Here is a 12,954-nt window from a genome sequence, read left to right as displayed (position 1 = left end):
ATGGTACTTGATAAATGATATTTTGTAATGTATTTATTTAAATTTTGTTAACCATCAGCAAATCTTAGTAAAGCCTAGAATGTTCTTTGTGCTGAGAATAGCAATAAAACACCATGACTATCAACATGTACATGATTGTAAAATGCAAAGATAATGTAGGACGACTGTTTTAGTCAATGGTCACTATTAAATGGTACAGTACTTGATAAATGATACATTTAAACAACCCACACATCCACAGGGGATGAGGATTGGTTGCCATGGAGGAGTGCAGAGGTGCACTGACGTCACTTCTTGATTTTGATTACTAGAGGCACGGCGGTCCTTCCCAGTTAAAACCATCTAAGAATTAAAGGCTTTATTACAACTGACATAGATCTAGAAAACAATTTTGAGAAAACAATTGATAACAACTGGACAAGTGTTTTTCGTGTGACAACTTGGTCATTTTTTATGGGGTCAGTAATCATCTAATAAGATCATAAATGAGTTTTTATAACTATTGCATTATAAACGACCAATTTGTTTGTGCAACGACGTGTCTGATTGTCTTATAGAACAAGCAAGATGCGCATAATAATAACAATAAGTTTGGAGATGGCCATGAGCATGCAATCTTGGAGAGTGCATGATAATGAAATTAGTGATCACGATGAAATGTGCGGAAGTGTAACACAATGCATTCAGCCAGATGTCACCAACTTGATTTTTTTTTAAATAATTTTTTGAATATATTATACAAATATACAATTTTTTTTTTTTTTTGGGGGGGGGGGACGGGGTGTGATTGGCTAGCACAATTTCAAAATTCAACAAAAAATATTTGCCGTGTATACATGTACATGTATATCCCACAAAATTGTCTGGGCATCATTCAATGGTGATTTCCTTTACTTTTCGCAAGTGTCAGATTACACAAAAGTCAGTATTTGCATCATGTATCTAGACCTACTGAAAATCAGCTATTTTAAAAGTTGCATAACATTAATATTTGAATTAAACTAAATTCTGCCTCTAGCCATCACTACTGTAGCTCGGTGGTCTACTGGCATGGCATCTGCGCTCGCAATGTAAAGGTCGTGGGTTTGAATCCCACCAAGCGATTTGCCTGTGAACTTGAGTAAAGTACCGAGTATACAATGCTTAATTAGAACACATCGGTGTAAGGGTTGAACCAAATTAAATGGCTCTTTACATGTTGCGTGTTACATGATGTGAGGACTATGTATAGGTACTTCCGTTGTATATTCAATATGCTGGTGGTATTACCTTTCTCTGTTCAGCCCACAACATGCATAATTTTGGCAGACAAAACAAAGGTTTTTTTATAATCGATCTTAGGTTGATGAACAAAGAACAATTTAAGAGGCTTACAACTAACAAAATCACTGACTGCTTCATAGCTGGAGGGGTGTTGTGTTGAAAGAAATCATTTAACAATTATAATTTTTGCATTTATTTTACTTTTTGACCAAAACGTGATGATGTTTTTGACCGAAAAGGTATTTATGAATGGGAATCAAAGTGTGTTGAACCGGTTTTCAACTAGTGGTTAAAACCCGCCGAGGCCTGGTTCTTGATAATTTACCTCGACTTCGTCTCGGTAAAATTATCAAGAACCAGGCCTCGTTGGGACTAAACCAATAGTTGAAAACCTCTTCACCACACATTGATTCCCTTATTAATATTCCTTATCCTAGATGAAAAATTTCTATCTATTAAAATTCATTGTTAGGGTCATTATAATGAAAATAATGAGAAGTACTATGTATGTATTCCGTCGTTAAATATCAAGGGTCAGTTTTCTCAAATGATTTTTATTTTTATTTTTAAGTAAAAGGATGGTCGTTCTGTTTGTCTACTTGTATTTTAAGTCATTGCTATGGTGATTGTGATGAAAATAACTAGGTATTCTTGAATCAAATATCAAGGGTCAACTTCTCAATCTGTTTGTAGGAATTTGGGGGGATTTTTTTTTTAAGTAAAAGGATGGCCGCGCTGTTTTTGTCTGAGGCCAGCCATGATGTAAAATTGCAGACTTCCCTTGATGAATAGTTTCAAAAGATTATTCATAATAATCTGGGACAGTTCGTGCATTCTAATTGGGTGAGAATTAATCCAATGGCAGTTTTAAAAGGTGCGATAAAATAGTATCTGTAGTGACAAAATCCACCTAAAAAGATGCTAAAAGCAGTTTACAGAGTTAAAGATGTAAAACAAAATAAGCCATTAAAAATATACACACACAAAAACATTAAATAGATAGCATTTTACAATGGTAGTTAATAACAAAAACAGAAGGTCAGGGTTGTAAAAATATAAGTTTGATGACAGTGATCAATCTATGAACCAATGATTTGATTCATTATTTCAGTTATATAATTCTGTGCTAAAGTAAATTAATTTGAAAGATTTTGGATTTGAAAATAAACATGGATCCTGCAAGACATTAATAGACACTGGACACTATTGGTAAGACCAGTCTTCTCACTTGGTGTATCCCAACAAATGCATAAAATAACAAACCTGTGAAAAATTGATAGCAATTGGTTGTCGATGTTGCGAGATAACAATGGAAGAAAAAAACACCCTTGTCAACTGCACACGAAGTTGTGTGCTTTAAGATGTTTGATTTCGAGACCTCAAAATCGATCCCTGAGGTCTTGAAATCAAAATCGTGGAAAATTACTTCTTTCTCGAAAAATTTGTTACTTCAGAGGGAGCCATTTCTCAAAATGTTTTATACTATTAACTTCTCCCCATTACTCATTACCAAGTAAGGTTTCATGCTTGACATTATTTTGAGTATTTACCAATAGTGTCCACTGCCTTTAAATTAAATTATTTAAATACAAACATAAGACACACTTTTTACCAGAATCTCATTTTTCAAATACTGTTTTAGTAGACTATATATATAGTGTAGATGCGCACTGCACTAAATGTGAAAAATTTTAAAAGCCGAATACAACTCATCAAACCACACCATACAACACACATACATGTACACAAGAGATAAATCCTATTAAATTAAAAACGCTATCATGTGACACCAAGACATACCGTCAGAACCCAAGTCCATTTTGTATCCCATTTTGGTTTGGCAGGCTGCTGCTGCAAAACACATCCACGCTGGGACCTCCTTGACCATATGGGCCCGCTAGGTTCCCCCTGTTGCTGGATAGCATTCACAGCCGCCTTGGTGCTGCTGGCACAACCGCCATACAACAACGACACTCTCAGTCTTCACTACTTCACAGTGAATCAAACCATGACACAGTGAATTCACCTAGCCTCGTCGTCGTAGACACACAGCTCTAATATGTAATTGGATAAATTATTCATATTTGCAGGTAGGTTGTATGGTCAGCGCTCGGTCGCCCGGTCTCTCTCCAGTCCGTGGTGGCGTAAGAGCGCTCATTTGCATGTGAATGGTCCTCTAGGCTCTCTCTGACAAGGGGTTAGTCAATGTTGCTATGGTAATCATCATATTTGTGTAATTTGAGCGGGAAAGAGGAAGTTATTACAACTCTTCTGAGAATCAGTTTCACTCAGTATTGAGCTCATATCTCAATAGGTATGATGAACTGTCGTTTGAATAAATGATTATCACGGGCTATGCAAAGCAGTGTTATGTAACTTCTTTTTTAATTAGTCATGCCGCGGTGCTTTGGTTTATTTAGAAGAACGCAAGATTAATTAATGGGACAGTGGCAAACATAATATATTAATTGACCAGAATCTCTCTTTTTACCAAATTTGTATTTTTTAATGCCCATAATGAGCTTTTATAGTTTTAATTGCATGTATATTGTATACTGTATAAGCCATGTTTTATGTTCATTATAATGTACTTTTATATTGTATGTTTCTTAAATTGTGGAATCAGGAGATTAACTCAATAATAATTTAATTAATTTTTTTAATCCATCAGGGGGGCTACTTTTTTTGTTCTCTCTCCTTTGTGTTATGTTTATGTTTTCTTTATCGTTCTTATTTTCTGTACTTTGCAGTTTTTGGGGGGAAATTAGCAAATGAAAAAAATAATGATTTTTGTGCTTTGGAAATCTGATCTCACAGGTGAATAAAACATTAAATTGAAACAGAAGTTTATAGCTTTTGCTGGTGGGCACTAAGAGTTTGAAGTAAGGCAGTTAGTTTGCAACAAAATATGTGGAAATTTCTTTTACTGGTACATAATTGAGTGCATGTAGACAATGATATCAGAGTCAACATAATAATTACTGAAGTGGTTGAAGCATTTAAATGTATGAAAACTGCAGCTTGTATGAAAATTTGAACCATTTATAGCCATTATACACTTTCGGTACAGAAAAGAAGAACAAAAGTTCACAGATTTACAAATAACTTACAGGGTCTACAGAAGGTAATGGTGAACGACTTCTCTTGAAATATTATTCCATGAAATGCTTTACTTTTTGAGAAAACATTAAGACATAGCGAGAATTACGGATTCATTTTAAACGCATGTCATGACACGGCAAAACGTGCGGAAACAAGAGTGGGTTTTCCGTTATTTTCTCCCGACTCCGATGACCAATTGAGCCTAAATTTTCACAGGTTTGTTATTTAATATATAAGTTGTGATACACAAAGTGTGGGACTTGGACAATACTGTTTACCGAAAGTGTATAATGGCTTTAAATGTGTGATCAATATAGCGCACATGTCCGTCACCCAGTGATGCTCCTGGCGCTGTAACATACAGTATTTCCTGCAAGATGTGGGACTACATTTGAATTATGAGACTCAATGTATGAAAATTGCACAGCAGACAAGGCTACAGAAATTGTCAACTGACCTGCATTGTCATGTCAAGACACGGGTCCAGTTTTATTGAGCTGCAAAAAGCAGAAAAAACCCATTTACAAGCCAAATTATGATGATCTTTTTAAAAATTGATATCCTGATTTGTTCAATGACCTGCACTGCCGAGTCAAGACATGGGTCAAATTTTATAGAGCTGCTTAAGCACAAACGAAGCAAAAAACAATCCTGCTTACCAGAAAAAAGTAACAATTAAAAATACCATCTACTTTTTTGAAATTGGTTTCCTTATTTGTTTAATGACCTACATTGTCAAGTCAAGACATGGGTCAAATTTAATCTTACAGAGCTGCTTAAGCACAAACTTTGCAAAAAACCTAACTGTGCTTGATAGTTTAAATATCCAGATATTTGTTAAAACTGCAATACTGTTAAAGGCACACTTTATATCAGAATATTTGAGTTTAATAGTGGCTCATGTTACACTTCCCTGTTGTTGGTTATTAAAGGCAGTGGACACTATCGGTAAGTATTCAAAATAATTATCAGCATAAAACATTACTTGGTAACGAGTTGATAGTATAAAACATTGTGAGAAGCGACTCCTTCTGAAGAAACATAGTTTTTGAGAAAGAAGTAATTTTTCCACGAATTTGATTTCGAGACCTCGTAATTAGTTTTTGAGGTTTCGAAAACGATCAACTGAAAGCACACAACTTTGTGTGACAAGGGTGTTTTTCTCTCATTATTATCTCGCAACTTCGATGACCATTTGAGCTCAAATTTACACAGGTTTGTTATTTTATGCATATATATGTTGAGATACACCAAGTGAGAAGACTGGTCTTTGACAATTACCAATGGTGTCCAGTGTCTTTAAACCTGGTGAAAACCACAGCTGGTGTTTATACACACTACAAGCAATAACTCACTAGTGTCAGCACACTCTTGTTCTTATAAATGAATGACAAATAACAGCCAGTAATGAAGAATTCCAACAACTTTGTGGAAAAAATAGAGGACTTTGGACAAGCGTAAGTTTCAACAGGACACAATGGACAATTCTGCACAAAGAAACAACGCACAACGCTGCACACTTAACAATGTACTTTATCATAATAACTTTGCTCTTATAAAAATTTTAAATAATAATAATAATAATAAGACATTTGTAAAGCGCCTAATGCAAAAACCTCTAAGCGCATAAAAGAAACAAAATAAACAATGTGAGAAAGATACAAGACACAGGATACAATGCACAGTATATCTTGTTGTTTTTACTGTTTATTGTTTTAGTCCTATATAAATGTAGATGTACCCAACAAAACTTAAAGGTAAAAATAAAGTTTCCTGTCATCACACTTTGAGGCTTGTTAATAACACCAAAGACCGGCCTGACCAGATGTTCAGATCCTGCCATTTATTTCACTCACAGATTTGCAGTCAAATATACATGTATTCCATATTGAATAAAACAACACTACAAGATGTACGCTGCACGCAGACGGTAGAAGGTGCAAGCTGACACTACATTACCTTGGACCAATCACAACATATGTCACTGCACGTTTATCCAATGAAATCATTGTATCCAATGAACTCATCACCAGTGCCTGTCAGGGGACCAGTCTATAGGACACCCCTCTACTCTGTTGATGTAAAGTCTTCCTGCTAGTGTATGCTTACTCTGTCTTTTATATATTTGCATTACAATGTGTAGATCTGTAATTTAAGGAAATGTGTTCATCTGCATCTGCATCTGCATCTGTTAACTACTGTACAAATGCCTGGTGTGGCTAACTCGTACAGATCGCGCAATGCAAGGATACAGTTCACACTAATTTTTGTTACATTTATGTAGATCAGCCAACTCAATTTTAAGTAGGTGATCTTTGAATTTTTTGCAGAGTTGGTGCACAGCGGCTCGTCTCGGGTGTTACTAACACCGTGTCAGTGGAAATAAATGTGAATTAAATTTAAAACAATGAATTGAAGTCTGTAAAGTTGAAGAAACTTACGTTCTAAGAAATCTTCTTCTCTCATCTCCACTTCCTCCTCACTGGCAAGAGATGAACTCTCAATCTCCTCCTAAAAATTCAAATCAATCCATCTTTAAAAAAACAATTTTGATAGTTTCATATAAAAATTTCCATCTTCCAAACACTTTTAAAAAGCAAGTCAATTTCTCATCTTTAAGGAGCTAAATATGAAGTAGGTCCTGGACAGTCAATGTATGCAATAATGTGAAGGTGTTAAAAGTAATGTGGTTATGTAAAAATATATCAGTTTTTGAGGCCCAAAAATTTGAATCTGAGAAGCGTTACTGCAGTGAACTACTCTCAGACTGTTTGTTCCTATTACATGGACATATTCATTCCGGATTTTTGGCGATATATCTAAAAAAAGGCAACCATTAAAATGAAACTTTCAGATGTTAGTTTTATTGTATACATAAGATTAGACCGATCAAACAATTCCAAACACCAAAGGTATAAATTGCCTTCAAGTCAAGTTGGTATGGTTATATACAACCTTAGAAAGCCCAGTTCATACTTCCTGCGAATGCGTAGTGATTTTTTTTCGCAGCAAATGTTTTGCTCGTTGCGAATTCATGACGTAAAAATACCTATCCAATGCTCCAAATTTTTGACCGGTAGTAGTAGTTTTGTCACTTCCGGGGGTAAACGCGATAAGTCCTGCACAGTTTTAATAGGCATTCTACAACTTTTGTTGCGCCAAAGTTTGAAGTTGCTTTAGAGGTGGATTAAAATGGCTTCTTTAAAAGTCTTATTGTCTGTGATGGGTTAGATGCCTCGGGTGGTAATGTGTTCCAGTGATTAATAACCGTTTTGGGTGTGAATGAATACACCCCCGGATGTGATTGAGAGCGCCCTCACGCGGTCAAAGATCTGGCCCATTCACATGAAGTATGAACCGAGCTTGACAGTCAGCAATTCTTACCTCATCTTCAGAGGACGATGCACTTGTTGATGCTGCATAATCCAATGCATCGTAGAATTCCATTAAGGATTCTGAACGTGACATCTCTCTATCCTCAGACAACTGAGGGGACATTGAGTAAGGCTTAAGAGAAGAAAACACAAAATAATGTGTTATTTTGGGAAGGAGCTAACAGTAAACTTTAAAACTCAAAGAAAATGTTTTGTTATCTGATACAATGAAACTGTAATATGTAATGAACAGAGACACTCTGGCATAGCGTTAGCCAGAGGGATATGTCTCGGTGTAATTTCGACACCCTGTTTTAAACTTGAAAACCCCTTTATATCTGTCATTTGCATGTAATTGTAAGAGAACAATTTAGATACCCAGTTTTCAGGTTTTCAGGTTTCGAGCAAACATTGACAACTTCAACAAATCCTGGCTGAAACCTTACACTCTGGTGTTATCATATTTTAAATGTTTAACAAGATGTATCATGCCAAGCCGATTTTCTCATTCTTTAGTTGCAATCTATCATTATTTGTTTTAATCAGTAAAAATATGACGACCGATCAAAACTTCCATTCTGACCAATCATTAAACAGTCTTAATGAGATAAAATGCAATTCATGTGCCAACTTTTCAAGATCTTTTGCAACAACATCAAATTCTTTTTATAGTCCTTGGTAATAAGTTTTAGTGTGTCATGGCCAAGTGGTGTAATAAACTGGACTCAAGTAATGGTGGTTAAGTTATTGGGATGTGGGTTCCATATCCATACAAATCCTGGGGCCAATTTCATAGAGCTGCTTAAGCACGAAAATAGCTCGCTTATTTTACACATGTTACTGGCCCAAATTTCATGCCATGTACATTGCTTGTGACTGGTATTTAGCTGTTGTTTACTTAGCATAACAATTGAGTGGAGTCTTGGCCGGCAATCTGAGTTTACTAAGCAAGTATTTTTTTGCTTAAGCAAAATTTTGTGCTTAAGCAGCTCTATGAAATTGGGCCCTGGTCGTGATACTTGTTTCTTTAAACAATATGATTTACTCAGGGGTAAAAATTGGTACTTGCTGGTGTAGAGGTTGATACTGTGTTTGAAAAAGCCTTTGCAATAAAACTCCATTATTCGACTCCATTTATTCAGTAGTTAAGTTAAGTTATTAAGTAGTTGTTATTATTATTAATAAAAGAAATATGGAGCGATTTCAATGTTGAAGTTACTGAGGGTATTGTAGCTATTGAGGTTATAGAAGTTAGTGAGGTTATTGGAGTTGTTGTTTATGTGCATGCAAACAGGAAATGTAACTTATTGGTGGAAAAAAAGACAATTGTCTTTTTCTTTCGACCATAACAACAAATATTGGTGAACAAAATACATGTGCAATGTTACTGTGGAGAACCATGCCATAAGCTACATAATTTTGATTTTCTACAATGTGCAAAGGACACATGTATTAATGTACATCTGTGTCTTCTGCATTATGTACGTGCAGTATTGGCCGAGGGTTTAATCTTAGCTGGTTCACATACATTACATGCATGCACTATATGGTTAACTTGGCCTAGTCAGTATGTATTGTAACTATAAGCAATATAACCAGGGTGTCATTATTTAAGCAACACCATTGAACTACATAACAAATTGAATAGATGAAAACTGAATGTTTTCCTTAAAATATAAAAAATACAATGTAGGGTCTAAACACTCACTGGGAAGAAACGTTCCGATTTTCTATTGGTAAACAAAACCGTTAATCGGAGATTATTAATGCCCTTAAAAAGATGGACATGTTTTTAAAAAGTACATTATACATACGTGCATGATATTTTGCACAAAACCCACACAGAAATCAATCAGATTACAACCAAGGCGTACCAACAAACATACAAAGAAAAAATGCAACAGGAACACAGATGCCCTCCATGAGGTAACATAAACAGAGCCCTCTACCTTTCAGTTTCAGGCATAGGTGTTCTTATTGGTGAAGTACTGGAAATATCTTCCATTCACCGATTGAGCGTGACTTTTACTTCTTGACTTGAAGCAAATAAATTTTTCTTTGTCCAAACGAAATCATTTTAATATAAAATTTACCAAGTCAGTTTGCCTTGTGGTATCAGCAAAAATGCATGTGGAGTAAAGATTTTGACAATTATCTTAACAAAAATGTTCTCTCTTAATTTGTCAATCACTGTTTCAGAGTTTTGATAAATAGTTTAAAGTCTTATTTTTCTGATTTCGATGAATGTCTCAAAGTATTGCTCACTGCGTACATGTTCATATTATCGTCCCAAACACCCCCTAAATGAGAGAGGGCGCTCTTTCAACTACACAAACAAACAAAAGGAAAGGGCAATCAATGCCAAGATGACACACACATGAAGCCCACCTTTGCTGTCATCATACCGTCATCTAGATCCCCACTCATACTTCGTTTTAGTTTAGTCAGTAATGTCTCCAACGCTCCAACACCCTTCAAATGAGCAAATTGGCAAAGGTATCAAAACCATGTTAAAGGGTTTGGCTACTTTTTGTATGACACAAAGCGCAAACCTTCACACATTTACATTAAACTTACAGGGTTTGGAGATAACGATGGTAGAAATCTTCCCGTAAAGTATTACCTGCTGAGGTGATGTAGTTTTTGACAAATGAGTAAAACAATTTCACAAAAATATTTTTCATCCTGGAAGGCGAAAACTATTAACAGCGTATATTTGAAAGCTAACAGAATAACACTAGCTGCTGTTTAACAACTGGAATCTGATGAGTCAGGAAAAATGGATCCGCAGGATCAATAATGTCAACTCCTTTTATAACCCAAGTACAAACCAGCCTAGGAAGATGGCGCACAAAGTACTTATTCGAGTAACCTAAAGCTGTTAAGCAATCAAATGGCAACTGGGAAAACAAATGGCATTAATACTGTTACATTTTTGTTGCTAGAATTATCCCAAGACATGTTTTTCCCATCACTGTGCATGTTAAACAACCGCAGAAGTGCCATGCTAGACAGCGTGGGTTATCTGGTGATGGTTTAGCATTAATAAATATATAAATGGCTTTGAAATAAATATTGATGAAGGTTAATAATACTGATGTGATGTTAAAGGCACTGGACACTATTTGTATTTACTCAAAATAAATGTTAGCATAAAACTTACTTGGAATCGAGTAATGGAAAGCTGTTGATAGTAAATATCATTGTGAGAAACGGCTCCTCCCTCTGAAGTAGTTTTTGAGAAAGAAGTAATAAAAAACTTTAGGCATGAAGCCTTTTTTAGGTATCTGAAAGCACACAAATTTGTGCAAAAAGCGGTGTTTTTCTTCCATTACTCTCTTGCAACTTTGATGACCAATTGAGTTCAAATTTTCACAGATTTGTTATTGTATGCATACATGTATGTCGGGATACACCAAGTGAGAATACTGGCCTTTGACAATTACCCAAGGTGTCCAGTGCCTTTAAAAACAATGAAATCATATTTAAATCAATTCAATTGTTGATAATGACTGAAGTAAAGAGATAGAGAGAGAGCATTGTCCTGAAACAGAAGCTGTAATAATATCCACATGTAACAGAAGAAAATAAATTGATAATTCATGTTGACAGGTGAGTAAAAGTAATCCAATTTTATCTTCAGATGCTACTAGCTGTACTATCATGATGGGAAATAGAAAATGACTGCATTTAATCTGCAGAAGGTCATGTAGGTGATGCATGCAGTGGCACAGTAAGCAATTTACCCCAGGGTACATGAACATTGATGTTATAGGAAATGTTTCTTCTTCCGCCCATATCCAGGGAGGCCATATTTCCGCGTGCAATAAATGTCTGCTAGTCATGCCGAAATCATCAGATTAGTGCCGAGATGGCTTCTTCTTCTTGTAGTACTAGGTGTAAGTTTAACATTAAATACTAATGTTTATATACCACACAGACAGATCCTTGTCATTTGATTGGTGGAGCACAAGTCATGTGTCTTTCATTACTTTGACAGTATTAACTGCCACAAAACTCTGAAGTTTCATACAGAAAAGGCTCGTTCTATACGGGTAGCGATGTTGCTAAACTCCATCTCCGCCCATTTGTCCCGATGAGGCAAAGCTTGTGCCACTGTGGACAAGGTTATAAATTGTTTTTTATTAACCCTTGCACGGATGGGTATTAAGCACTGTATAGACCGTATTGAATATGACGTAACCCGGCTCAAATATCTGACCTACAAGATGGCGTCTGTGCGTGTGCGTGCGTGCATGTGCCGTAGAAATCAAACCGGGAATGTTGCATGCTGCGTGCTTCGATGATGTACGCGCTTAGACGCGCATACAGTTTGCCCTACAAGACGGCGACTTTTCATAGCAAAAAGGGGTTATTCAATACGGTCTATAGTCCGTACTTTCCCGAGTTCTGTGAACAAAGTCCAGAGGCAAATCACTCAGGTGGGACAAGGTTCGAGTCTAAATGGAGTCATCAGTCATACAAGCTGTTTAGAATGTTTTTCTTTTTAGAAATTTCAGTGTGTACAGTGGATGATTTTGTGTCTATTTGGTGTTAATGGGAGACTATTTGGGACGCTTGGTGGCAGCAGACTTACCAGGTAAAATCCATTGTTCTTGGCAATGTGACCATGCTCAGAACTACGCAAACAATGGAAATTAACCTTGTAAGTCTGCTGCCACCTAGCATTCCAAAGTCTCCCATTGGGCACATTTCAAATGACAAGGCTCTACGTACTGTACAGTGGATGTGTGAGTTATACAAAACAAATATTTCACACACTTCGTTCATGTATTGTCAAAAAATATAACAATTCTGTGAAATCTGGCTTTGCCTTGTGAAACAGTCCAGATTTCACTTGGTGATTATATTCTGAAACAATGCATTCATACTGTATGTGCATTCAATATTTGCAAAATATCATTTTCATTAATTATCGTTGAAAACAATAAATATATTTTATTTCTTTATATGAGTGCAATTAATTAGGCTATGAACCATGTGGGTCTTAACTTTTGGTGTTAACAATATCCCTCAATTACGCAGCTGTAATATAGCACCCTCAGGGAAATCAAAGAGCTAAGTCACCTCATGCCATTTTAAGGTTACGCCACCATGTCAGTCTGCATTGTTAGATGCTGAGAGGTTTGAAGTTGTTTCCTTTGCTTTAGGATGATGTGTGAAGCGAGGTTAATTATGCCCGGTCATATTGGAA

General features: G+C 35.9%; 1 protein-coding gene across 4 annotated transcripts in view; it reads right to left on the bottom strand.

Moving 5' to 3' along the window:
• The window catches only part of LOC139939828 (oxysterol-binding protein-related protein 6-like), a 68,280-nt gene that overhangs the window by 28,138 nt on the left and 27,188 nt on the right, over nucleotides 1–12,954 (bottom strand). For 2 of the 4 annotated variants that reach the window (XM_071935967.1, XM_071935968.1), the window contains 3 exons: nucleotides 10,128–10,211; nucleotides 7,750–7,872; nucleotides 6,807–6,876 (listed from right to left, as the gene is read on the bottom strand). In XM_071935967.1, the coding sequence (XP_071792068.1) occupies nucleotides 6,807–6,876; nucleotides 7,750–7,872; nucleotides 10,128–10,211 (277 nt within the window). The remainder of the gene's footprint in view (nucleotides 1–6,806; nucleotides 6,877–7,749; nucleotides 7,873–10,127; nucleotides 10,212–12,954) is intronic. The other 2 variants (XM_071935969.1, XM_071935970.1) reach the window with 1 other exon arrangement.

The sequence above is a fragment of the Asterias amurensis genome, chromosome 7 (genome assembly GCF_032118995.1).
Source record: "Asterias amurensis chromosome 7, ASM3211899v1".
In the NCBI taxonomy this organism is placed as follows: Eukaryota; Metazoa; Echinodermata; class Asteroidea; order Forcipulatida; family Asteriidae; genus Asterias; species Asterias amurensis.
The sequence above is the reverse complement of the archived record's forward strand: the minus strand, read 5'-3'. Positions and strand labels throughout refer to the sequence as shown.